Source organism: Ammodytes marinus (assembly GCF_949987685.1).
Source record: "Ammodytes marinus genome assembly, chromosome: 13".
Taxonomy (NCBI): Eukaryota; Metazoa; Chordata; class Actinopteri; order Uranoscopiformes; family Ammodytidae; genus Ammodytes; species Ammodytes marinus.
This window is the reverse complement of record NC_137217.1, coordinates 6,399,448-6,427,357: the sequence shown is the minus strand read 5'-3', so window position 1 is coordinate 6,427,357 and position 27,910 is coordinate 6,399,448. Positions and strand designations below refer to the sequence as shown.

The 27,910-nt window shown below is 40.5% G+C and overlaps 3 protein-coding genes across 5 annotated transcripts in view; all 3 read right to left on the bottom strand.

The window, feature by feature from the left end:
* The window catches only part of LOC307259210 (E3 ubiquitin-protein ligase RNF19A-like), a 38,605-nt gene extending 34,334 nt beyond the window's left edge, over positions 1-4,271 (bottom strand). The window contains exon 1 of the mRNA XM_080038973.1: positions 4,082-4,271. The gene's annotated coding sequence lies outside the window, so the exon portion shown is untranslated. The remainder of the gene's footprint in view (positions 1-4,081) is intronic.
* Positions 4,272-7,418: 3,147 nt separating this feature from the next.
* Positions 7,419-13,287, bottom strand: LOC307259327 (polyadenylate-binding protein 1A). 2 transcript variants are annotated; one of them, XM_080039128.1, is made up of 16 exons: positions 12,853-13,287; positions 12,436-12,752; positions 11,932-12,125; positions 11,621-11,736; positions 10,900-11,039; positions 10,697-10,791; positions 10,421-10,558; positions 9,965-10,060; positions 9,584-9,856; positions 9,374-9,461; positions 9,115-9,237; positions 8,856-8,998; positions 8,354-8,438; positions 8,121-8,251; positions 7,887-7,977; positions 7,419-7,782 (listed from the first exon to the last, which is right to left on the bottom strand). In XM_080039128.1, the coding sequence occupies exons 2-15, from the start codon at positions 12,635-12,637 to the stop codon at positions 7,888-7,890; spliced, it is 1,914 nt and encodes a 637-aa protein (XP_079895254.1). In that variant the 5' UTR covers positions 12,638-12,752; positions 12,853-13,287; the 3' UTR covers positions 7,419-7,782; position 7,887. The 2 variants fall into 2 exon arrangements, with proteins under 2 accessions (XP_079895254.1, XP_079895255.1); XM_080039129.1 differs by having other exon boundaries at positions 10,909-11,039.
* Positions 13,288-15,130: 1,843 nt separating this feature from the next.
* LOC307259212 (14-3-3 protein zeta-like) lies at positions 15,131-26,078 on the bottom strand. Of its 2 annotated transcripts, none has more exons than XM_080038975.1 (6): positions 25,987-26,078; positions 23,342-23,656; positions 18,570-18,693; positions 17,021-17,184; positions 16,834-16,929; positions 15,131-16,251 (listed from the first exon to the last, which is right to left on the bottom strand). In XM_080038975.1, exons 2-6 carry the CDS (start codon positions 23,642-23,644, stop codon positions 16,195-16,197), a joined length of 744 nt encoding a protein of 247 aa, XP_079895101.1. In that variant the 5' UTR covers positions 23,645-23,656; positions 25,987-26,078; the 3' UTR covers positions 15,131-16,194. The 2 variants fall into 2 exon arrangements, with proteins under 2 accessions (XP_079895101.1, XP_079895102.1); XM_080038976.1 differs by having other exon boundaries at positions 23,342-23,697; positions 25,987-26,074.
* Positions 26,079-27,910: the final 1,832 nt, after the last annotated feature.

The window sequence follows — 27,910 nt, the reverse complement described above, 5'->3', positions numbered from 1 at the left end:
TGAACAGGATAGTGAAATAAGTCCATTCAGTATGCATCTGAAAAATTAAAAACACCTTTACACAGAACAGAGAGATACACAAACTACAATGTTCCTTAGCCAGAGACAGGTCAGAAAAATCTTAGTTGATAAACAGTATAGAGGAAAGGCCATCACTTAGCCCACCACGACTAGTTTGTGGCAGCTTTACCACCTTCTCCATGTCACGCTCAAACACTGCAAGCATCTATGATCTATCACCAAAGCTTAAGAGCCAGACACACTTCCAGAAGGGTTTCAATTCCCTGCTCCTTCAGTTGCTTTAGTTGTGTTTGTCAGAAATGTCTTCATGGCTGTGGTGGGCCTGTCAAGCTTCAGATATTTTTATTTATTTTTTATTTAACCTTTATTTACCCAGGCAAGCAAATTAAGAACAAAATTCTTATTTTCAAGTGCAGCCTGAAATAGAAGATATCTCAATAACCTTGTGAGCAGTGGGTAAAAACTAGCAAGAGCTCCACTCATTATACCTCCTTTGAAGGGTATTACCGTTTTTAAAATCATAAAATATCTGAGCAGAGGTTTAAGAATCGAAGAAAAAAAGGAATCAGTCATAACGGCTTACTTCCTTCAGCACTATAACATTGCATTTAGAAATAATCCTAGGGATCAGTAATTGGCTGATTCAGAAATATTTTAATGGATCAATAACAGTCCAAATAAATCCATTAAACGTCCAATCCTTTAATTCCTGAACTTGCTTAATGTGTTTTACCCACTAGTATCCGCCAGCTGAAGTGCAGCATTTGACTGCATGTGCAAATAAAAAATAATAAACTTTTTAGCAAAGCTGGACTTGCTGAGTATGCAAACTGAAAGGATTATCTAAATTACAATCCTATATGATTATAAACATAGAGCAGGGTATAACATTACGGTAGCAGTTTTGCATTAGTGGAGGCTTGACCGTCACTTTCACCATGGAGAAAATCACCAGCAGTGGCAGATCATCGCAGCTTAGTAACTTGATAACACACACACCAAAGTGAAACTTGGCTGTTGTCTGGTTTAAACTGATGTCTTTACTCAGCCAGAGACCTTTAGTTAAAGAAGGACGTGAGTGGCTGTTCTCCACAGTTCATATCACACAGTTCTGCTCATGTGGGCTTCCATAGGTCATGTCATTTGATTTTCTGTTCACACCATGTGATGTGACAAATGGTCAAATGTGAGGGGAAAACCATAAGCAACATTAAGGATTCATGTTTTTTGACTGACATACCCGCAACCATATAAGGTACTACTGCGAAGTAGGGATGCAGGTAGCGACTCATTTCTAGGGCTGTCCCGAATAGCATTTTACAGGCTTTCGAATACTCATTGTTTATTCCGAGTGTGTATTCGAATAATCGCGCTAAAAAAACACACCATCGAAAACAAGGTTAATAATTCCAATGTAGACTTCTCCCTGAAACCAGGTTTGTGACAAGACAGTTATCTGCGTAGTTTGTCGATGATTTATTAACTTTTGAACGTCGGAGGTCCTTACTTTTTCCCCGTGAAAGTGAATCAGCTGTCCTCTGTGCCATCGTAGCCCTTACAGTAGCTTTTAAACTCATCCCGGAACGTGCATCTTTTCGGGGACTTATAAATCCATACAAAGATCCAATATTGATAGTCTTTTGTGTCTATACTGGTTTACCCACATGATATATGAGCCTGATAAACCAAGATGCATAATATAGACACAGTTGATAATCAGTGAGAGCCCCCCCCCTCCCCCCTATGTGTTGACCAGGCCACCACCTAGCCCTGCAGCTGTGTTTACCATAGAGCAAGCGAGAGGGGAGGGGGTCACACATGTGTCCTGACAAACACAAACAAGGAGACCAGGACAGGTCTCCATGGCGGGCTCATGACCTTTCTCTGGAAGAACACACCGGTCTAGACAACATGCTGCTAAACCCAGGGACAGGCTTCTGACAGCCACACTCCGCTCACTCTGGAACCCTGACTCTAGCACTCACACAACACAAGAAATGTGTTCACATCCCAGTATATCACTGAGTATAAGCAGAATCATTGTCTTTCTTCAAATGCTGTCAAATTTGCAAACTAAACCATCATCCAAATAGAAGGTGTGATATGTGATAGAGGGGACGAGTATTACAAAGTCAGTTTGTGGGGGGGAAGAAGCTTATCCAAAAAAACAAGAAGAAAGCTAATCGAACAAGGGCAAATTCAAAGAGTTGACAACATGTTTGATAAGAAACTGCTCATAAATCATCAGTGTTTTCCCATTACTCTAATATAAATAGTCTAGTGATGTTCAATGTACCACTTGCTACTACCTACATCAGTCAGGGCCAGCAGATCCATCAAGATAAGGACCTGACAATGCTCCAGGAACGAGTTTTGCAACTGCAAGATGCTGTACAAGTTAAGGAAGTAGATACTGTTTTTTTAACAGTAAAAAAAAATGGTTGGGGCTGTGAGTCAAAAACGACTTACTGAAATTCCCTTTTGTATTTGTTACAAACATTAAAAGAAACTTCCTCAAATCTTTATGTTTTCCATATGGAAATAGTATAGTGATAAATAACCAGCTCAATAACAAATACTTTTTAAAAAACTGTCAGCTATAAAGCCCATTAGAAAAAATTAAAAGAGACACAAATGTGCCCAAAATGACCTCATAATATGCTTTACATTCTTGACTAAATGACTGAGATAAGTGCATGGTGGGGGCTCTTTGATGTTGTTCAGCCTACATAGCCTGACTGACTGCATCTCTGGACTGAGCTGTGATTCCCACAAGAGAAGCCGTAGGGTGGCAGCTGTAATCCCTCCCAATTGTTGTTGATAAACTGCCCTGCCGTCACCAGCAAACCACAATGACGGGGCAAACGCCGTGTGTGCCAAAACATATGAACCCAGTGTTTCAATCCTTCGTCAGCCAAGGTTGATAAACCAAGCAGAACAACTAACACCGCAGGGCAGCTGGGGAAGTAAGGCACAATCTCCTCTGTGCTGCACTGTGTGTATACATTCACTACACTGACACAGTTCCCCTGCATATTGAGAGCCACTGAATCTCATTTTCAAATCGAGTCAACGGCTGATTAATGCCGAAAGAACGGCAGCTTGATTTGTCAAGGTGTGTCCCGAGCATTCAAATATCCAAGTGCTATTTATGAGATACATTAGAATGCTGATCAGGTTTGACACGCAATGACAATGGCAGTTATTCTCCTCCTACTTAAAATCTATTCTTATCAGTCATAATCCATAGCTTTAATGCAAATATGTCTAGACTCCATTACCTCAAAGCTGAAAATCCATGTTTTTATTAGTATGGGATTTTCTTCTACACTGAATGGTGGTCTCTTATCTTTATCTTGGAATGGCACGTAGCCTATTACTAGAAACATCAAAGGTATTGAAAAGGCACCTGACCATCCCCCAAATACAATAGAGAATAATTTATCACTTTTTCAAAATAAATTGAGGAAAAATCCAGAACTAAGGTATTCACCTGAGACATGTGTCACATCTACCACTGAGAAAGATTCATGTTTTACGTTGTAGGCTATGTCTGACAGATACAACGTTCCAAAATCCCCTGAAATCACAACTTTTCCTCTTGTCATGGCAGCCACAAGCAAATCAGTCCTGCTGTAGCCCCAAGTTGCACACACCGCTGCAGTACTTGGCATTGGTTAGCAAACTAGGCGTCTTTAACTGGCTCCAAACTCAAGTCAAGCAAGCATATAGTGGTAAGCAGCTGTTATGATTTCAAAAGTTGGCGTTACGTTTGTTAGCGTTCCTAATGGTTTCGATAGATTGATAGCTAGTTTAGCTAACGTTCCATGGTTCATTGTGTTTTAATGTCAGTTTACGTGCCCTCAAACATGTTCACCATATTGTACACGTGTCAACACAGACATTAGGACACATGACGTTAGCGAAACATGTCTAGAATTGTCCCATTCTGCTCAGTTTGCCTTACTCACGGTAACCAGAGTGCCAACCAGCTAACTACCAAACACAGCGAGCGCTAGCAGCTGGCTAGCAAGGTTAGCTAGAAACGATGAGAACATACCGTCTGTTGCCAGTGACACTTGTTCCGCTGACAGTAACAACGGCGATAGGAATTGTTCTGCTTTCCAAAAACGATTTCAAGTGAATTAATGAGCGGTCCCGGAGTGGTGCCGTGAATTACTTCCCCACCGCTGCTAGCACTTCTTTTCCTCTGTCCGTCCTCGGTCCCACCTATCCGTTCCGTTTCGAACGACAACAGCTCCCACAGTACTCGCTCTGTTGTTCGCTGTTCTCGTTCTAGCTCAGAAATTCAAATCTCATCGCGAGATGTTGTTGACCAAAGTTTCCCAGGCCCGAGGGTCTTTACTGCTCTACTGAGGTCGAAGTTCAGAAACACACTTCTGGCCACTGCCAAGTTTTCCAAGAGAGCTGATATTTAATCTGTAAAGTAGATATAATATAATATAATAAATAAATAAAAATAATAATAATTTGATGTACCACTACCAACTGATATAAAGTTTAGTATAAACTATGAAGCAATTAATTTAAAAGTACAAACTATTTTTTGTAACCACTCCAACTAAAACCAACGAGCTAAGATTTATTTTTCTTGGCCCATGCAAGTACTGCAAGTAAACTTTTATTTACACAGCACTTATTAGAACAGAAAGTTACAAAGTGCTTACAAGCACACAGGCATAATAAAATGAATGTGTCAGATACAATAGCCTACAAAACAAATTAAAACATGTAACAGTGGAAGGACAGACCAAACAGAGTAAGAAGTGCACTGCATTGCAATAAAAAGAAGAAGAAATATGTGTGTGTGTTGTAACACAGAGGTTTTTTTTTATGGTTTTCAGTGTGTTAGTTGTCAAACTAAGACATGTAAAACAAGCTCAAGGGAATATTAGGCACTGTCAAGCTTTGAAACGTCCAACACTAATACATATCAACTGGCTAAAAAGCCCTATACTTTATTATTTATCAGGTTAGATATACAAACTTCACATGAATGCAAATAATAAATGTTGAGATTGACAGATCAAAAGCAGTTGAATGAACACGCTTGGGGGAAAGTTGTTGTAAGGATTACATAATAAAACTGGAATGGAGTATGTATAGCATATACAGTCAAGCACTCCGTTTACTTATCTCTCAGAAATGACATCAAATAAAAGTCCATACATCAAATATTTACAGATTAAATGTGGTGTGAACCTACATGGGGACACATTCCTATAGGCCATGATGATGACGAGAGATTTTGATGATGAGCTGGCAGACAGGGCAGCTCCAGACAGACAACACTAATCCAAGCTGGAGAGGATTACACCATTGCTCTCTGCTCGTTTATCATTATTTAATGGACACAAGGGGAAGTGATGAATGAACTGGTGGAATGTTATGGCTCCAATTTGATACGGCCACTCACATATTCAGAGCAGACAGGGTGGCAACACTCTGTTTACTTGTAGAAAGGGTTCCTTGCAACAAAACCCTTCCCACTGTGGAAATCATGTGATTGCAGGAATCTAGGGTAAGCAGCTGAGGGCCAGTCAGAGAGTGCTACACACAACACACATTCATCCAGCTGTTACCAAAGTGTGTATGTATAGTATGTACACAAACCGGGTTGCATAAAAGCACAATGGCTAAAATAAAAGTAGCATGACAACCAGCACAAAGGCAGCAGCACTGGTGGTGCTTTATATAAAGCTATCAAACTGTAGAACCATAAACAGATATTAACAAACATCACAAGAGTCCAAGCTGGATAATCCTAAATCCCAGTGGAGATTTGTTTTGGGTCAGCCATGACTGGTGTGTAGCTTTTTGTAACATGTTCACAGGCTGGTCCAGCATAAACAGTGGCTGATCTGGGACCTGTGAGTGTTGGTGCTGCACGGACAGGGGCAACGTTGGGCCCTTAGAAATGTGGATACTGTGGTGATGCATCTTACAGTTTTTTGGTCAAATAGCTAAATGAAGTCAGTAGAGTATAGGCATTGGAGATGTGATCAAAGAACATTTCCAACTTAATGAGGAATGTCTGATGACAAAAGCTCAGTTGTAGAGGGCGCACTGGAGGCGGCTTCCAACCAGAGCTTTGTGTCTACTGCCACCTTTTTTCTATTGTCTTAATAAAGTATAAAATGGTGGTCCCCTTTATAAGAGTGGTGCTCACGCTTATTTAGTTCCAAGACATTGTACAAGGTTCCCTCTGCTAATAGTGATGAAGGTGCCATTTTACTTTTACATGATGGGGTACTATTTGAAGTACAGACAGTGAATGGAATTGGTGCAGTAGGAAAAAAAACTGGAGAGGCTACAGAGTTACAATAAACATATGCCAGCTGAATGTAATCAGAGGGCTGAGAAGACATAGCCAACTGAAGCACTGGGCTTGGCTTACACATTGCCATGACTATGTAAAAGGCCAGTCTCTGATTTTTTGGTTCAAATTTGGAACACTTCAACAGATCAGGAAAAACAGATTGAGCACTAAAGGAATGAACCCATCATGAGCAGTCACTTATTTTTGCAATGAAGTCCACTTGAATAGAAATATTGGGTATCAATGTAACCTTTTCCATGGTGATTTATTAGTCCACAGCATTATCCCCGACATTACTGTGTATGGTGCAGTAAGACTAATGTAATGAAACAAGCCTAGAGCTGTCACACAGGTGCAGGGAAACTTAGTGCAGTGTGTGTGAGCCATATAGTATGTGGTGTGAACTCAGGTAAATGTAATGTAGAAATGCAAGAGTGATTAGCTGATTTACAGCGTCACCTGGTGGAAGACTGTAGTATTTTCCAGTGCAAACAATTAACGTAAAGTATAATTTTACATCAAATCAGGCTGCGTTTTAAATCATACTTTTCTTTGATACATACTAAAGTACAGAATAACGAGACCAATACTGCCAAATGTATTGGGTGAAACTATCCCTGCGTTCCAATCCCCATACTTCTCTATTTAGTATGCCAGAAAAAGATTTAGGCTGTCCCATTACATGCATGTCAATTTTAGTATGCTGAAAATACATAAATGTCCCACTAACTCCATTAGCATTTGAGTATTCGTCTTTATTCTTGACATTTCTCAACATAATGAAAAAAAAAATCTTCATCAGATTTTATTCTCCTCTCCTGTGGCCTAAAACTCTTCTGTACTTTAGTATGTAGTGTAGTAAAAAGAAAAAGTATGTGATTCGGAAAACACAGGGTATATATTTTTCTGGCATACTAAATAGTATGGAACTTGGAACGCAGGGTCAATATGTAGGAATGCCTGTGACAGAAAATGTATGTAGGAAATCACCTGAAGAATCACCAGTTATAAACATAACACTGTTTTGGTGCGCAAAAGAAAATGAAATGGAGCCAAACATTTTTAATGAGAGTTTATTACAGCCAGCAGTTTACCATACAAATCACCTTTCAAAATGCTCAGCTACCACACCTTTAATGAACATGGCTGATATTCTGAGCACTGACACAGTAAAATGACATAAAACAGAGGAATGCATTCAAATTTTAAATCTCAATTTTTCTATTTTGCTTTTTTTTTTAAACACATTTTTTGTATATAATCAAGATCTAGTTAAGCATCACTAGACCTGGCAGAGTCAATAGTTTTTCTTTTTTTTAAGAAATGATTTATCATTTTGCGATGTTTTCAGAGTTTTAGGTTTTTCAATGTTTAATATTTTTTTTCTCTTTTTGCATCGGTGAAGCAGGTTTCATTAATGCCTGGAAGACAAAAGAAAAATAATATTAACACTTCAGTTCACTTAATGGCATTTACTGTATTGTTTCCTTTCATCTATAACCCATCATAAAAATAGAAAACACACCTTAGACGCTGGGAACTCCAGCAGGGGTGGGGGTCTTCTGAGCGGCCTCCTTGGCCTGGTGGGCCTGAAGCACAGCAACAGCCTCATCCACCTAGAAGCAACACAACAATGTTAATGAACCACAGTATAGATAAGCCACCAGTGACCTCATCAAGGAGCACATTCAGTAAGTGGAGTCCTGCCTTTTCCAGCAGGCTTCTATACATACACGGAACACATTGAACATGAACTGACCTTTGAGCGCAGCGACTCGGGCGACTCCAGCATGTGAAGCAGCTCTGAGTTGTCTATCTCCAGCAGCATACCAGTGATCTTTCCAGCCAGGCTGGGGTGCATGTTCTGGATCATGGGGAACAGACGCTCACCTAGAGGACAAACAGTTGTTAACATCTATTAGAAATGAACTAAACCAGCAGTCATTGTGTTCCTGTTGGTCCCATGTGAATGTGAGCAGATGATGTACTAACCCAGCATCTGCTTCTGTTCCTGAGGAGGGGCAGCAGCCAGCATGGAGGCAGTCAGGGGCTCCTGTCCTTGGACATGGACAGCAGGCTACAGACAGGAGGACAGAGACAGTTATAGACAACTATAACTGGCATAACTTCTACTAATGCTGCAATAATCCTCACTTGCCAAGCCCTTCTTTACTGTTCTCTGCATATTTGATTTCTTCGTTTTTCCCTTAAAATGTATTTTTCATAAAAATTCCCACTATATTAATATCACCCTTAATGCAGTGATTACATTTCACTTTTTCAAAGTCTAACATCGTGAACACTAAATACACATTGACCATGTACAACGTGCACTGCAGACGGAAATGCACAGAGTCCATATTTTGCTTTTCAGGAATCAGTAAGTGTAGTCAAAAAGTGCCTCACATATATCCACAATTGGAATACCCTTGTCTATTAATCAAACTGTTTTAGCAGCACATTCTGAAACTGTGAATTTCAATTGAATTGTTACCTGCTGCATGGGGACCTGTGGCTGGGAGGCCATGTGCTGCTGGGGGTTGCGTACACCTGGAGCGTATTTGTACTGGGGCATGGTGCGCACTGGGGCGGCCGTGGCTGAAGCGCCGGTAGGACGCTGGCCCAGGGCCTGTGTGGCTGTGGAGAGGAAGGTGAACGAGACACTTGATCAACACTGCGCCAATGATAAACAGGCAGTGACAGAAACAGGAAAAATATAGCAGTTTGTTTGTTGTGAAAGCTGCAATACTTACGCATGCGCTGGGAAGCCATCATGCGTGGGACCTGGGTGTTGGCGGTCGCGGTGGGACGGATGGTGTTGAACGTCTGGGGCCTGGGGGCTGATGGGCGCATAGCGTTGGGCATGTTCTGGAAGTCTGGAGGAAAAGGAAATATTGGAGATTCACAATAAAAGTTAGAATTCAACTGTGGCACTTGATTTACATATACAAGTAGATACATACTTTGCATCCAAATCACAGTGAATCAAATGTCATAAATGCGTCCACTTACGCTGAGGACGCACTCCCTGAGTGGCCCAACGTGGGCTGGGGCGGAGCTGGGCCAGTTGGTTGGAGTAGTAGGCAGCACGATTTTGGGCCTGAGATGGACAAACAAAGATTCATTATTAAATGCTCTTCTAATGCAAAGGTATTGCAACATTCCCCCTACAAATCAACACTGTATAGCAGCACATTTAACCAAGCAGCAGGATGGACTCACCTGAGGTATCGCCGCCATGAAATAGCCAGAGGGTGGGGCAGGCTGGTATGGGTTGAGGACAGGGTTGGGCACAGCGCGGACAGTTGCCATTCTCTGCATGTACTGGTTGGTTAAATGGGCCTGGCGTTCCTCCTTGCGCTGGGCCAAAGCCACATACAATGGCTTTGTGGCAACAATGCGTCCATTCATCTCCGTTACAGCTTTAGTGGCCTCCTCTGGGGAAGAGAAGCATACAAAGCCAAAGCCTTTGCTGCGGCCGCCCTCCATCATCACCTATGGGAGAACAAATGGATTAACATCTATTCAAACACATTATAGTCCTGTAACATACATTAATACAAACAACTGAAGTCAAACTTAAACTTGTAGACAGGTCTTTACCTTAGCACTTGTTATGGTTCCAAATGGAGAGAATTCTTTACGCAGACGCTCGTCATCAAGGCCATCGTCCAGGTTCTTCACATATAGATTGACACCCTGGAATATGGAGAACAGCAATCATGTAACTTGTATTAGGAAACCAAAGTGACAAGTCAAAACAGTTAGTCTTCTGCAGTCAGCCATGATTGTATATGTAGAATTTTGTTTATTTTAATGGCAGCCAATTGCACTGCTAACAGTTAAACTCCTTAAGCTGTCCCTTCAAATGAATAGATAAGATAGGTGATGGACTGAAGGGGTCCCTCTTGAATACCTAAACCCTTAATCCAATTTAGTTAGTAAATTACATCAACAGTCACTTCACGTTGATCCATACGTCGTTTAATAGGGTTCAGTGCATTGATTGCATCACCATCATGAAGGCCCTCGAGTCTACAGAGTGGAAAGCCAACTAACCTGGTATCTGGTCATGCGATCCTGTTTCATCTGCTCAAACTTGCGCTTGAGTTCGTTCTGTCGCTCCCCCTTCTTTTGTGCTCGGCCCACATACACTTGTCTGCCGTTCATTTCTTTGCCGTTCATTTCGTCCACAGCCTGCAATCAAATGAACAGATCAGTGAAAAAAGCCCCATACTTGTATTGATTCAAAGCATTCAGCAAAGGTACTGTGATTACTGTTAAGGAGATGTAATGGGGCAATGTCCACCGAAAACAGAAGGATCTGACTCTTACCTTCTGTGCATCTTCATGCCTCTCAAAGCTGACGAAGCCGAATCCTTTGGATTTGCCGCTCTCGTCAGTCATAACCCGGATACTGAGTGCAGGCCCTACAAAATAAAGAAATCTAAGTCAATACGTTGAACTGGCAAATATCACACGGTTATGATTTGTTAGGTAAACATGTTTACATAAAAAGCATGTAACCATGGTCTTACCGTAATTACCAAATAATTCCCTGAGCTTCTCGTCATTCATGTCGTCCCCGAAGTTCTTGATGTAAACGTTAGTGAACTCTCTGGCACGTGCCCCCAGCTCAGCCTCCCTCTCTTTGCGTGATTTGAAGCGCCCGACAAACCTGTGGGTCAAATGGTTACATTTAATATTAATCTATCCATCTATCTATATATAACAGCAAATCTCATATACAAGACAAAATCCCATAACTCCGGCATTATAATGATATTCCAATAGCTTCGACTGGGATATCAAATGGACAACCCTAAAGCTGCTATCTAAATGAAAATCACCCAACTTCCTCCCCCCCTTCCTCCTACAGCCAGGTTATTCAGCTTTGGCTACTAAAGCATTTAAAGACATTCTGTCTGGGTACAAGGTATGCCAATATGCACCATAGGAAAAGTCAACCATGAGCAAAGACTTTGGAGTTAAGAAAGCTTTCCTATGGCACCAACGTGCATCTGTGAACTACACCGATTCAAACCACCTGCCCTAGATTGTAATATTACATCATTATTCTGAACTGCAATGCAAAAACACACTTTGATGGAAACATTTCCTGCTTTTAAAGCTGTCAAATGTTTAAACCATGTCACGAGATGCAAGTTAAACACAAACCTTGATTAGATATACTTGCATGTTAATCAAACTCCCCCCAAAAATATGTATTTATACGAGTGTCATTGTAGGCCCACTTACACTTTTCTGTCATTGAGCAACATGCCATTCATTTTCTCAATGGCCCGCTCAGCAGCCTCGTGGGTCTCAAAGTGCACAAAGCCGTAGCCCTTTGAGCCATTTTCATCACAAACCACCTTGGAGAAGGGAGATTTGAGCACGTCAAAAACCAATCGAAACACCATGCATTTAAAGAGACACATCACTTCACACACCCATACACAATCGGTTTCAACTTGGTGCAAATCCTTTAGTCATGCAAAGTAGTGGGTCTGAATGTAAAGCACTCAAGATGAGCCAGACACAAGGACTGGCCGGCCCGCCCCGCCTACCTTGCAGGAGAGGATGTTTCCAAAGGCAGAGAAGGTGTCGTAGAGGGCTTTGTTGTCGATGGACTTGTCCAGGTTCTTGATGAAGATGTTGCCCACGCCGCTCTTCCTCAGTGAGGGGTCGCGCTGAGACCACATGATGCGGAGGGGCCTGCCTTTGATCACATCAAAGTTCATGGTGTCCAGGGCTCGCTCAGCTGAAAACCAAGACAAAATGACAAACTTTTAAAGACACAAGTTTCATTTCTAATATTATTTAGCCTGTTACAATACAGTAGTACTTCTATAGTATAAAGGGGGGGAAGCATAATGTCATGTCAATCAGTATATGACAGGTGTGAGAAATACAGTATTCAATCCGAAATCAAATCATATCCACTTGATGAAAGAACCAAATAGCCCTACTACACTAAAGACAGAAATGCTGCAGTGTGTGGTAGTACACGTTCAAAATGGAGTCAGATGACGACCCATCCCCTCCCATGCTGTCTCTGCTACAAAACCTACCATCAGCCGGCTGTTGGAAGTTGACATAGGCATAGCCGAGGGATCTTCTGGTAATCATGTCTCTGCAGACTCTGATGGACAGGATAGGTCCCGCCGGGCTGAATTTCTCGTAGAGCATGGCCTCGGTAACGTCTGGGTGAAGGTCCCCCACATATAGCGACGCCATAGGGTAGCTAGGCGCGCTTGGATTCATGGTAGCCATCGTGAATTTTTAGGCAATGCGACAAATGTGTTCTGGGTTCAATATTTGCTTGACAACCGTCAGCAAATACCAGCCTCGTATGTGGAATGCTTCTTTTCCTTGGTCCCCTTGGTAGCTGAAAAAAATTAGAGCGCACAGACAAATATTAATATCTTTAACAGTTAGCAACGTGGGCTAGTTAGCTTGATTAGCAAAATGTCGGAGCGTGGCCTTACCAATGTGCCTCGCGGACTTCTGAAGTTTCAATTTATATTCTTTCAGAGTCCGTTAAGAAGATGAACTGCGGGTGGTAGACGAAGCAAATGTTTGTATTTGCTACGAATACTGGAATGACAAAGCTCTTTCCGGGAGAAATAAGCGGTTAACGATATAACTGGCTAACGTTAATCACCCACGCTTCCAACAATGACGCTAACTGCTTTAGCTTGCTCGTTCTTTCGTTCGTTTTCGAAGGTAGCGTCTTATTCGCGTAGCTAGAGTTGGCAAATCGAATCCTGCTTCACCGATTTTTTTTTTCTTATAAAAATATGTCTGCGTGTGCGCTCTAGCTTTTGGTTTGTTTCATAATAATAAAATGTGTGCCGAGACTAGCTCCGGAGCACACCCTACGCAGACAGATTACCGGAATGAAAGGAAGGTCGGTGGAGGTTGTTTCCAGATTCGAGTCAAAAGCACGGCGCGTCCACCTCCAAATTGACGTCACACATCTCGCGATAACTTATATTTAAATTCCAATTTCTCTATTAGACTGTAAAAAAAGAAGATTTTAACTACGATTGTAACCTATTAACGTGCCATGTCTATTTGGCCTTTTCTGCAGGTATGGAGAGCAACACTATTTGATATTGTAGAAAACACGGTCTTGGTGGTTAATATAGAATATGGCACCTAGACCTTACTGAAAATATTTTTGTTGATTTATTAAATAACCGAAGGAATGCTTAGACATTAACACACACTTGACTGAACTAGGGGATTCATTTCTCTACAGTGCATAGGTGCAGCGAAAGCACAGCCAGGCCAAAACTACAGCTAGTAGAAGTATGAAAGTTGTGACCCATCAGAATGTTTCCCTAGATGGCACTGTTCTTATATCAACTGATTTCAATAGTCCAATATCAACCCAGTCTCACAGTAAAATGTTTAATAACTAGGGCCTACTTTTCACAATTGCACTGTGGATTTTTACACATTTCACACAAAGAGACTGGGTTGGTTATTCACCTTTCAAAAAACACAACAATCTTATACATTCAGTCCCATTTTTGTGAAACTACGTGTAGAGCTATGGTTTCGAGCATAGATAGTAGTTTCGAGCTGTGGACATGGGACTGTGTTGATTAATAAAGACAGCGCCCTCTAGGGTTAAAATGTTTTAATTATTTTATTTAAATGTTGTATTTTTATCCATGTTTTAAATCTGTTCCTTTTTTGTATTTGTATTCTTTATTTGATTTTAACCCTGTGAAGCACCTTGAGTGGCCCTGTGCCTGAAATGTGCTTTATAAATAAAATTGCCTTGCCTTGCCTAGGGTCACACATTCTGATGGGTCACAGCTTTCGGTGTAAGATTGTATGCTTTTAAATCATTACAATCTCGGCAGTCAGGCATTGTTTAGACTTAGAGGGTTGCAAATAATGCTCACATGACAGTTCAGATCAATTGAGTAGGCATATATGTTCATAGGACTACCCAATAGATGCTTATATTATCTAATATATAGTTTTGCTGTGTATACAGTATAGGAATGTATCTTTGATGTATTTCTATTCTCTAGGCTAAATGAGATGGCCCAGCAGCTTCACATTCCTCTGTAGCAGCCTTGCTACCCCCTCTCTCCTTGGTAAGGCAGACACACCCAGATGGTTTAAAAAAAATAAAAAATAAGATGCCTTCCTTGAGCTTCAAGCTGACTGGCTTTCTGATTTTGGGAACACACTATTGTGCTGCAGTACAATAATATACCTACAACCCATGTCTCTTAGCTTTGATTAACTTGGATTTCAAAGTAGTAGGCCTACACTTTCCATTCCTGTAATGTATTCAAGGGTGTGGCCTGTGTATTTGTAGTGAGGTTCTCGTTGCTGGGTACAGGGAAATCTTTGTTTTTTTCCCCACTAAGAACCATTCCGTAGATTTAATCCAGAGGACGTGTCACAATGGAATAAAATGCATCACTGACCGCAGTGTGGTATTCGGATAGGAGACATGAATTGAACGGGTGTAATAAGGAGAAAAGACTTTCAGAGTGTACTGGTGTGCTCCCAGCCTTGACTTCAGAGTGACTCACTTATTCTTGTACAGTTACTCACAGAAAATACAGCTGCTGAGTTAGAATTAATGCTGGGTTTACCATCCAACTAAAATAAAACAGTTTTGAAGATAAGTTTAAAAAGGCATTACTATGAGAATATTTGTGGGAAAAAAAAATACTCCTCAAGGGATGTTAGACCACTCATGTACCAGTGTACCATTACAAACAGACTAGATGAAACTTTTAAATTATTATTTTTTTTATTCCACTTACATGAAATTACATTTCCCCGCAAATAACAGTTATGTTTGGGTGTTCCGTATGAAAATTCCAAAGACATGAACAAAGCTAGCCCCGCCCGACAACCGTCCTTACATCTCCACAAACTACTTCTTACCAACATGCAGATTAGGCAAGTATTGAAAGAAAGGAGGATAAAAGACAGAACAAATAAAAATCTTAATTTGAAAAAGCAGTAACTAGATAAGCATGTGGGAGTTTTTTTTACGTATTTTTTATTTTTTTTTACTGCTGTGCTCATAAAAACATCAACAATAACAAGCTTGTGTGCTTTTTTTTTGTTCTTCAAAGTTTTTCTATACCTCGTAATAGATACATAGAAATACAAAAGCAGGTCACCCAAAAACAAAACAAAATAATAAAGACAATAAATGGAATGTAACGTTTGTGTTCCAACAAAACCTTGCCTTCTTATCTCCAGCACTCCCATCACACCTCCCCCTTTCTTTACCTTTGCTGTCATTCTTCTTGTACTGCTGTCTCCTTTAGGCGAGACACACATACTCCAGATTTTGTGAAACCGCAGATGTTATCAAGATGGTGTTAATCAAGAACAGAAATTTAAATATGAATTGGATACACATACAGTATAACTGTTTCCTGACTCTAAAAACTCAACCTGCTGCATGTTTCATTCCCTCTTTACCCACCACCTAAATAACATACACACCCCCCTAATTGCCCCCCCCCCCCCGCACACAAAGAAAAGGTCAGCAGACAAGCAACCAACCCCAACACACACTTTACCGTGCCACATGGATGCTCCCGCCACACTTATTTAAAACTTAACCTCCCTCCCCATCCCCTGGGCCCCACAGTTACTACAAAAGAAGGAATCGTAGACCGACAGGAGCAAGATGAGTGTTGAGAGAACTAAATAGAAAAAAAGATGGAGAGAGTTGGACGGCAAACATGATAATGAGGCGGTGTCAGTGTTGATGATCATGATGAAGATGAGCAGGGACGATGGCAGGTAGACAGAGATGACTATGGGGCTCGTGCTCAATCTCTGGGCTCCTCTGTTTCCTCTCCCTCCACCTGGTTATCAGAGGTCCACAGCTGAGGACAGACAAGGGAAAGCAGGACAGTCACATTAATATTAATACATCACCTTCAAATATTTGATTTTCATCTGAATGGACTGCTAGGAGAACGGCACATTCTCGACCCCACAGGGTCTCGGAACTATTCCTGGACAATTCTTGGATTTGATTGGCTACAATTATCTGTTGCAAGTACAAATCCCCCTAGGGATGATTACAAAAGCAATATCCTCACTGACCTTTAGCCATGCTAGTCAAATTTGCAAACTCAATGTTTTTACTTTATTTGCCTATCTTTGGATCTTTTCCTCTGAACATTTAGTTGTTTACTAAACTTTAAGGACTAAAGACAACACATCCAAAACAGGGTCCCTAATACAGTATAGTTGCTGTTAAATATAATGTAATTTTAAATACTTTAAGTATTGAACTGAATTCTATTCACCTGGCCAAATCAAATCTATCAATTGTAAAGCATTGATGGAAAAATCAACTAACAAGTTGCAGTCCAAGTTTCAATAATCTATACTATTCTTTTGTGCACAAAATCTGTTTGTCATCTGAGAGTTAGAGCATGTTTAAAAGAATGCAAACTTACTGTCAAGTTGTCTCTCAGTAGCTGCATGATTAGTGTACTGTCTTTGTACGAATCTTCACTCAGTGAGTCAAGCTCGGCGATGGCATCATCGAAAGCCTTAAGGATTCAAAACACATTGTTAGTGCTGGAAAAAAGAGGTGGTATGGAACAAGTGGTGAAAAGAGAGCTAGTGGTGTTTTTAACATACCGATTTGGCCAGTTGGCAGGCCTGTTCAGGTGAGTTGAGGATCTCATAGTAGAAAACAGAGTAGTTCAGGGCAAGACCAAGACGGATTGGGTGTGTTGGCTTCATTTCTTCTTTGCTGTTATCAAAGGCTAGCTGGTAAGCTTCCCTGGAGTCCTTGATGATGGCTGAGGGAGGACAATGCATGAGAATGGAAACACATTAACAGACAAGCAACAACAAAGAAAATCTGCCTCCATTTGTAATGGTTAATGTCAAAAAAGACTTCATATTATACAAAACACTCCAGTTGTCAGTATTTTATGTTAACCTGGCTTAAATGAATGCAATCCAATACGACAGTGCTGCAATAAATCCTGAATTAATGAAGGTTGTTAATGTTTTGCTGAGCCCGTTTTAGAGTTGGCAGATTTGTGGTGCTGTTGAATTGCAATATATTCGGGTGTTTCTATTTTTTTTTTTTGTCCATCCCACTTATTATCAATTAAAGATAACGTTGAATCAACAGCTCCCAAACACAAAACAAGATTAAGTAAGCTTGGGTAAAGAAGCAGTGAATAGCAGTATGAGAGCAATACATGATGACTAATAAAGATGGGCCACACCTCTGTGGTGTGAAAGAGGGCCAGGGGTGAGGCTTGTTGGGAGACTTGCACACAATTGTTTCTGAATGCCTACATATACGCTCAGAACACAATGTTGAGAAAGTGACAGTCTCTTTTTCTGGAGAAAATTAATCGTTCAGATTAATGGAATAAGCTCTAGAAAATGTTGTGGTAAGTCATAGCCCTAGAGCTGTGCTTTTCTCTTCTCTCATTGTTTTGATTATTTTACCAGAGGAAAACCATTTGAAAATAATATGATAATATTTTTGTTAATTGGTTCAGAGTTGGTAAGCTTTAGAGAGGAGACTCGTAGTGATTCAGTCCCAACACCTACACAAGCTGACATGTCTCTTAAGAGCCACTAGGGGGCAAATAGGTAAAGAGAATGAGTATTGAAAACTAATGACTCATGAGGAGCTTTGTATCCAAAAAGGACTAACATGAAATGAGCCCCCACACACACAATAGTCCTACAGGTATGACCTGCTTACAGTAGACCAGAGACGTACATGAGATTGACCGAAGGCCATTAAAGCCTGCCGGATGTCTCACCATTTTTGTTATTTAGGTTCAATTTACAAAAGAGGGACCTCTGCTTTAAGATCAATTCTTTATTGCCAAAATCATATTTTCCATAAAAATGACCAACTAGTTATGGAATCTTGTCTGACGGTGAGAAACAATGAAAGCAAGTCAAATCATCCTACCCGTCTTACTGCCAGAGGAGCATATTGTGGTACTGTTGTAATCAGCATTGAGGGGCCACTGTTATAAAGCTTATCCCAATACTTAAGTATTCATTTAATTAGGATATTGTCTCATACATCTTATTTGGATAGGCTTGGAGTTTTTTTTAGCCAGCCACATATACACAAATGATGAAAATGGAATAAAGCCACACTACGCTCACACAGATGGTATAGAAAGGGACTCAACATAGAACTTACTTTGCTTCTCTTCTCCTGTGGCCACCTCAGCCAAGTAGCGGTAGTAATCTCCCTTCATTTTCAAATAGAACACTTTGCTCTCTGCTGCAGTGGCTTTGGGAATGAGATAGGTGTCTAGGAGACCCTGTGGCAGAAAACAAACAAAAGTTAAAAATGAACAGTTTTTATAAGACGTCGATTCCAACATGTTGACATAATGCAGTGCTTCTCAAATGGTGGGGCGCGCCCCCCTGGGGGGGCGCCGTAAGTTGTCAGGGGGGGGGGCTGCCTTGAATTCCAACTGACATTTTTTTTTTTTCAAGTGCTAGAAAGCGCAATGTGTGCTTGTGTATGGTCATATCCACGCGAAAGGCCGCGATTTGCAGTAAATAAATGTCCACGTGTCTCTGTAGGCTATTTAAAAATAAATCAAGCAAGTAGACTAATAATAACATCGCATCACAGAAGGCCTATTGGCCTATAATAATAAAAAAAACACCACCTTAACTATGTTTACAGTTTAAAAATGTTTTGAATGAAATGCAAACCTCAGTGAATCATTTGCTCTTGTTTCTCTGTCCTGAGATTCACACAGACTGAGCAGTCTTGTTTAAATGTTACAAATTGAGCTAATAAACTGAACTTTGAATTTTTTTGCTGCAGAAGTTATCTCAGCTAATTTTTGTTATCTAATCTGATAATAAGGTGATTGTATGCAGAATGCTCGTGCCAGAAACTCATACAGTGGTTTTGTACAGATAAATAAATAATTATTAACAGGTTCTCAATAGTATTTCAATTTAGGGGAAGCGCGAAAAAATTTCTGTCCCCAAGGGGGGGCATGACAGAAAATAATTGAGAACCACTGACATAATGTATAATGCTTGGTTCACGATTAGGGCTCACAGACTTTAAAGGTTAAGTATATTTTTTTTTTAGGTTCAACATTGTAATTTGAGTTTCTACTAGAAACAGTTGTCATGACGTAGTTTAAAAAAAAAAAAAAAAAAAAAAAAATTATATTTCTCAGAGCCATTGCTGTATCTCTTCTCAGCCTCCGTCTAAAACTCTTCGTTTTAGTGAGGCCCCGCCTTCCAAAAAGTCCTAATCTGCACTGATTGGCCACGTCCGCACATGGGGCAAAGAACCCACATGGCAGACTGGGGGTGTGCTCACAGGTGAAGGTAGTGCTGAGTTATATTGGTAAGTAAGGGCATGGCTTCTCCCCTTATGACATCATACAGGGTGATACATTTGACTATGGTTTAAGAACAGAGGTTTTCAGAGAAACCATGAAATTGCATTTTGCATAATAGGAGTCCTTCAAAATCAGCATGAAGATAAAGTGTATTTGAACCGTAAATTAAATTAAATACCAAACAATCTCATTTACCACATAACCATCACACATCCACTGACCCTAGAGCAGTGGGCATCATTTCAACCCATTCAAATGAACACCATAGCCACATTTCAGAGCGTTATTTCTCAATAGACCTATAAGAGGAAGGACAAGGTAGCTACCTCCACTAACCTCAGGGATTGAGCTTCAGCCTGCCTGAGCTACATACACAGATGCTTCACACCACTGAGGGGTGGATCTGTGTGGATGGATAACATGAAAGCATAGAGGAAGAGAAGGGGCTGGGCTGGACGGAGGGAAGGTGGTGGAGAGTGGGAAAGAGGGAGGATGGATGAAAGATGGTGGGGGAGGAGATAGAGTAGAGAGCCAGGCTGCTGAACTCCTGATGAGCTTTTGCAGAGGAAGTAGGTCACTCAGAGCCCAGCTTGGCTCGTCACAACACAAGCAATGCATGCACACAAAGTCTAAAAAGTGTTGTTAATCTACTATGTTTAAGCACTAAACAAAAAGGGGGTTAACGCCCTCTTTACAGTAACATGAATTAATACTTCAAAGCTTAACAGTGAATTGTAATGTAGTTTTCACATGGACATTTATTTACACGTCGTCTCTTCCCAACAGACAAATGTGAAACGCAGGGTTAAAAGAATGCCGAATTGCCTATTGCATTGGTGATTAAATGTTAAGAAATCAGGACAGACTGGCTTTAAGTGTAGCCTCCTGATTTAAAAAATGATGGGTTGAGACAGCATATTTTATGTGCCTGACTAAAGCCTTCTACACAGGAATAGTAATATAATTGGTAGGAGACAAATGGTCATTTATGTCACCATTTGAAAAAATACATCAATATACCAATCAATATACGGTATATATCCATATATCACACATTCGTAGACATGGATTTTTGCATGATCTGTAAGATTCTGTTCATTACATACTGTAGTGCATTTGTACAAGATCCCAAGTATAATGGAACAAGCAGTGCTGATGTAAGAGCCTGCCTTTGCTGAATGCTTTGACTGGTGTGAGGGCTCAGTGAAACCCTCTGGGGAACCCAATGTAGAACTGGGCCACTGGCAAGGGCAAAGCTAATATACTAAAACCATGGCGGTAATGTTCAGCTTAAGTTTAACTTACATTTTCATTCATTTTACATCCTCCTTGATTAAATCTTCCTCTATGTTGCAATAAAATATTTCAGGAAAGAAAGAAAACCAAGGCAAATGTCTAAAAATAAAAACAACGTTTTCCTAGGAACAGTCTAACACCTAACAGTCATGTTCCCCTAAAGAAATGTGTGGGCTCAGTTATGGTCTGTGACTGTACATGTCTGTCCAAGTGAACAGAACGTGTGTGCGTGTGCTCTCTTGTATGAACAAGCAGCAACAATTATACAACACTTTTAGACTTTGATTATATACAATAAGTTCTGTTGGCAATAAAACACATTACTTAAAAAAACTGGCCTTAAAGATATAATCTGTCGCATTAACCGAGTTTATTGTCTTTTAAGTTCCTATCTATCAAATAAGTAAGTAAACAATGGTGATTGAGTTTATGGCCCGCAGTAGTGCGTTCATTTACTCAGGACATGGGAGCTTCATACTCAGTAGTACTGACTTCAGAAAGTGATCTTTTATATTCAGTCTATGGTTTGTATAAGACATCGTCCTAGGTCCCACATTTTCTAAATTGATGATTCAAGTTAACTTTTTGGGTCTTTACTCAAGTACATAAGTCACTTTTTGTGGGTACTACTAAGTGCACTAACATGAATACCATGAAGGAACAAGCATTCAAAGGTGTGGGTATTATTTGATTTATGGGGTGTGTGCCTTTATGAGGACCAGCTAATTGTCCTGCCTTTGAGTGTGTGAACATTCAGAAGAGGAATAAACACCTCTTTAGATGTGCTATAAAAAAGAGCTGCTATGAAGCAGTTTGCTTCAGGTACACCTCAGCCCTATCCCTATGCTCCTCTTTGCTGTCATCCCTCTCTATTTCAGGGCCCCATATGGCTGTTGGGTAGAAGTGGAGGTCATGGAGCCAGATCGCGGGTGGCTCAGCGGCTGTCATTATAGGATTAGGTCTTGGTGAGTCACCAGGCAGATAATACACAGGCTGGTAGAGGAACAGTGTGGCAGAGGTCCTTCAAAGGGCTACAGTACCTCAGATATGTACAGAAGACAATGTGAAACTTTTTTAGGATTCAATCAGGAACCGTGTGATTAAACTAGTAAAAAACTACAAATCTGTAGAAAAACTGGCACTTGACTTTGAGCAGCTACAGCACATATTATATTGACTTACCTTTTATTGAATCTGGTCAACTTTTTCCACTCAAGGAGAAGCAGACATGCAGTTTGCTTTATTGGGTAGATAATACTATTTAAACCTGTAGACCCAAATCATTCCAAGCTGCCACACAGTTTTTGAGCCCTTTCTTTTGGCCACATTATCATTCTTTCTTGTAATCTTATCACCTAGGGACACATACGTATGTAGTATACACACTAAGGTTTGGCTATTGAATATTAAAACTGAAAATAAACTCTTCTCTTCAAAAGGAAAAATGTTTATGTTCAATAGAAGCATGCAAGTATTATAGTATATGGAAGAATAAGACAATATCAAATATGAAAAGTAAGTAATACCACACTGTTCAATCGCTTTGATTGTTTCCCCTTAATTACTTAAGTAGTTTCTTCTTTCTATTAAAAGAAACTTAGAGGTCTAACTGCATTTAGCAAAGAATCTTTGAACAACTTCTGATCAGATTACAACCTGTATTCTGTATGTATAGAATTGGAAATATTTCCTTGCATTGCTATAAGGCCAGGGGCAGTCGGGACGTGGCACTTCTCTATAAGGGTCCACTTCATCGTGTTGACAGATATGCCACACCCAACATGAGCCATTTGTCAAAAGGAGGTATGACTGAATGTAGAGTTAGACTCACTCCTCAGTCATCCAGCATTTAGTCACACCCTTTTCCAAAAGAGATGACTGGCTTAAGTCTTTTGCCTGAGGTACATTTTCTTCAAACTTTCATGGGCCCTCATTTTTGCTCCATCCTACTTTATCACTCTGCTGCTATGATAGTCATGAAACAATTTTGAGATTCCCCACGTTGTTACCACACTTGAAGATTATTATATTCAGTGTATATCAAATCAGATTAAATAGTTTACATAAATCCAGCTTTTACCATGTATATACACTAAACACAACTTGTGTGATGTCAATTGTAAACGTTGGTATTATTTCTGTATAAGTGTAAAACTCAGCTTTACAAAAGGCAAGTGATACCTAGAAGCATTTTATTAACACAACAGAAGTCTGAATCTAACGGCATGTCATTTCACACAATATGGACACGGTCACTTATGCTTCATTGTCAAAAGCTAGCAATGTTTGTCAATCTCACCAGCACATCCTGACAGATCTCCTTCAGCTCCTTCTCGATCTTTTCCCGGTACTCCTTGGCCATGGCCTGCTTCCTCTCGCTGGCCTCGGCCTTCTGCTCGATGCTGGAGACCACGCGCCAGGAGGAGCGGCGTGCTCCCACCACGTTCTTGTAGGCCACAGACAGCAGGTTGCGCTCCTCGTTGGAGAGCTGCTCGCTGTCCTCCGTCACGGCCTTCATGGCAGCAGCCATGTCATCGTAGCGCTCGGCCTGCTCGGCCAGCTTGGCCTTCTGGACCAGTTCCTTGGGGGGTGCCTCGCTCATGGCTGCTGCTTACTAGACCACGGGAAAGACAGGAGAGGAAAATAGCAGGACAGCTGGAGGTCAATGAAGTAACTGTCAGGAGGCAAAGATATATATATATTTTTTTTTTAACCCATTTTTCAGAAGGTACCCCTTTGTTCGATAAGTAGAGCAAAAGCCAGTGAAAAATAAAATGTACTAAATTGTCAGTAAAAGAGAAATCCTTTGTTAGATCTTAACTGATATAACAAAAAATGTGGTCCCCCTACACTCTAGAGAAGTTACCACACCAACTGAAACGGGTTATACTGCAGTTGTGGAACATTATGTAACTGAGGCGTGTTGCCCTCATTAGGAAGTACTTCTACGAGGAAACACTGATTCCCATCATGGAAGTTAGAAGATATGCAAGCAAAAGGCAATTGGACAGGTAAGCATAGCTATAGGGTTAAACTAAATATAGCAACTGTATTTTTAAGCCAAAGTAATAGGAAAAATGTATCTTTGTCAGCTGAATAAGAAAGTTCAGTAGTAAATATGTAGTTGCATAAATGAGAATATGCCTGTGAGGCCTGTAAGAATAGAATGGTAATTTTAGATAAGTGGCAATACCACTACTAACCACTGTACTGCTGTATTTAGCCCTGCAAGTGACCATGCAGCGTCAGAAGATGAGAAAAGATACCAGCAGATACAATGTAAAGGCAGTCTATATGGAGACTTAACTCTCACACATACACAGGAATTTTCATCACTAGATCAATAGCCTACATCCGTTTGACCCATTAAAAATAGCCAGCAGGCTTCAACAGAATCAATCTTTTTTTTTCCATTCCAGAGTGCATGTGGTGTGGTGTTCGCACTCTGTCCTAAGATACAGGAAAGATACACACAGCTCACACTCTTCAGAGTTCCACAACCAAATGAACTGAAAAAGAAAATGACAGGATGTTCTCTAGATGTACAGAACACATGCTGTGTTGAATTGTAACATGCCTGTATTGCTCTGAAGAACACATAAGAGGATGCCATCATTTTTTCCCAGCATTGCTACCAACACACTGACACATTTTCGTTTTTGCTAAAAATAAAAAGGGGAATGCAAATCTACTTTGCCAGTTTGAAGGAATGCTAAACCTTTTGAACACGGATACGTTTTATTAGGTAAATAGGCCACACAAGTAAATTCATATTTAGAGCTCCAGTCACGTGACAATGCAAGGCTATTTACCGAATTAATGCCTGTTACAGGCATGGTACATATACACCGCACATACAAGAACTCGTTCCAGTGTAGCTGGCTAGTTTCCAGCTCATACGCAGATGTGCGATCCTCTTTCTCCCGTGTAGCGTTCCACACACGCCACACCCATCACTGTACCTGTGGCTCGCCCAACGAGCGGAAACTAAATTATTATTCTTTTTTAAAGCGGCTTCCTCTTACTAATATCCGCATATTTGTCCGAGGTGAACCCCAAAGCGCTTCCTATTCATTTTACAGGCATGGTTGTGAGGAGAAATACCAGAAAAGCAACCGCTACAGTGTAGGCCTCGTGACCCGTTACCATTATGGCGTCGACTATTTCCTGAAATCGAACCATTCCTAGCCAGGCAGCCTTTATAAATGAGCGAGTAGGCTTTATATTCATTTTAAAATCTATTCGGACGCGAACCTGGTGTGTAAAAATACCCACAAACGTTTATGTAAACCTCGAACCGAAACGTTATGAGCTTGATATTTAGCACGGCAACCCCTTGAAAAGGGTGTGCATCTTAGTTTAGCTGCCTGTCTCTTGGTAGATGGGATAAAAATCACAGTTTTCTTCCGTCTCTTTGGTTTCGTTGATGTACTTCCTGACACCTAATATATAACCCTAGTAAAAAGCACCAATATACTATAATACCGTGCCGCGGATGTAACTATACCTTACAGGCACTGTCAGAAAATTCGCAATAAATAAAATCAAGATTGAGAGAATACCTTTAGAATTAAGACATATTTACGAGCGATATTTGTTAAACTACATGCACACATTCAAACCATTTACATATCGAAACAAATTGTTCAGTTGACAGGTTTAACGTTCGTAGCCGATGCCAGTCTATCGGAGCTTCAACCTTCAACCTGACACGCCTTCCCCGTCTGATGTTCCATTTTGAAACCAGCAATTAGACTGTCCCGCACTGTAGCTAAGCTAACCATTGTTCTTTCGCTGAAGATTGTCAACGCTACAAGCATCCCCGCATTCAACAAGAGACAATGCGCTTCCACTGAAGCTTTATTTTACGATAAGCACGAAGACCTAACGATAAACTGTGCATACGCAGAAGAATAGTTTATAAACCCATGGATCATTTCATACCTGTGTACTGGCAGATAGCAGTGATGTCGGTGTTCCAAGCTACAGCTGATTCTCTCAGCTCCCTCTTCTGAATGCAGTCTACGGGGTTTCCCTCCAATCCCGCTAGTCCAAGGCACGGCCTGAGCAAGGGGGAGTGACGTCAAACGTTACCAAGGCAACGTAACACTAGTTATTGTGGAATTTGTAGTTTATTCCTCATCACCAATACTTCTGTAGTCTTTATGAAGCAATGGGTGACACATTGTTGGTTGAAATATATGCAGTCTGTCACTATGAGCGCATTTTATTTTAAACTTGATTACACTATGATGTGTGTCCCAATTCTTTCTGTGATCAATGCAATACCCCTAAAGCAATAAAGGCACTTCTGATTCAAATAGGCTAGCCTATGTTGCATGCCAGCAAGCAGAGATGCAAATGTTTTTAATCCTCACCTTAAAACAACCCAGTTACTTTAATATGGTTGCTGTGATGTTGAGCTCATAACAAGAGACCACAAAGCTCCTTAGCTCCCAATGTGATATTTAGCCTATTTGAGATATTATTTTCCACACAGTAGTGAATTGTGACTGGAACAGCTTTAAGATGTATTTAGATAAAATACTGAGGGCACCTCAAACTAGAACACAGGACATAGTGCTACAGTATATCTAACCTAATAGAAACGACTATTTCTGCATTCTGGTTGCTTTCCAAGGGGAGAGAGTGAAGCTATTTTTGCCTTGTCACATGTTTCCCCTCGGGCCGAGATTTCAAGCTTGTAACCTATTTAAGGGCAAATCAGATAGTGGTGGCTCTATAATGTACGGCCACCATGGGTGCTTAAAAAAATGAGCGCCTATACTCTTCCTTGTCAAGGTGTGGTCCAGGATGGGATGAGTGAGCTGATCCAGAAGGGTTTAAAAAAAAGGGAGTAAAGAGTGAGCTCAGTGAAAGCTTAATAAGGATGTGTGTAACCGGTTAGGTGAGTTCTAAGGCAATCAAGCATATCTAGAGAACTTGAACACACATGCACTCACATTTATTATAAGCTTCCTTATGTGAGTCTCCCAACTTTATAAATGTGCAATAGTAGATCACTGGAGTATTCTTTATCCGCCTTGAGTTGAACCAATGAGATGGTCCGCAGACACAAACCCACAGACATTAGGAAACAAGCAGTGTAAAATAACTTGGAAAAACACACATTAACTTCCACTGCCCTTCTGTAACTTCACCTTTGTCTTGAGTTATCTCTTTTACAAACTTGATAAACTGGTTTTTAGGGATGTGTTACATTACAGGATATGTAAATAGTATTCCTTGTTATTTTCATAGTGCCACATAATTATTTCTGTAGGCCTACCTGTTTTTGCACTATATAGATATAGACTATATACTATAGTAGATGCAGAGCTTTTTTCTATTCCCATTTGTTTTAGATTGTATAATGCTGAAGTCTATAACTTTTCACATGCAGATGAAAAAAACTAAAAACAATACTGAATCAAGTCGTACAGTCACGCACCAGACTTAAAAGTAACACATACCACACTTCTTACAATAAGACACTTTGGTTTCCTAATTCACCACACGCAAAACAAAGAAAAAATACAAATCACCATTTAGGTTAGAGAAGGCAGATCCCATTAGAATATCAAATTAGTATGTGTTGGTAAATGGGAGAATATGTAATATATATACGAGTGTGACTGAAGAACAAACATGACCAATAATATTTGTCAGTTCATGTTCCCACTCATTCATTATCACCCTCATACTACATTCCTCACTCCTAAATATAGAATTGTGTTTTTTTTTTAACATGAGCGAGCCGCATGGACCAGCTACTGCTTAGAGGGGTCTTCTTCTGTCAACAGGGTATGAACCAACAGGCTACTTATATGACACTCATTGTTGAGATATGTATGGGGTTTAGAGCAAT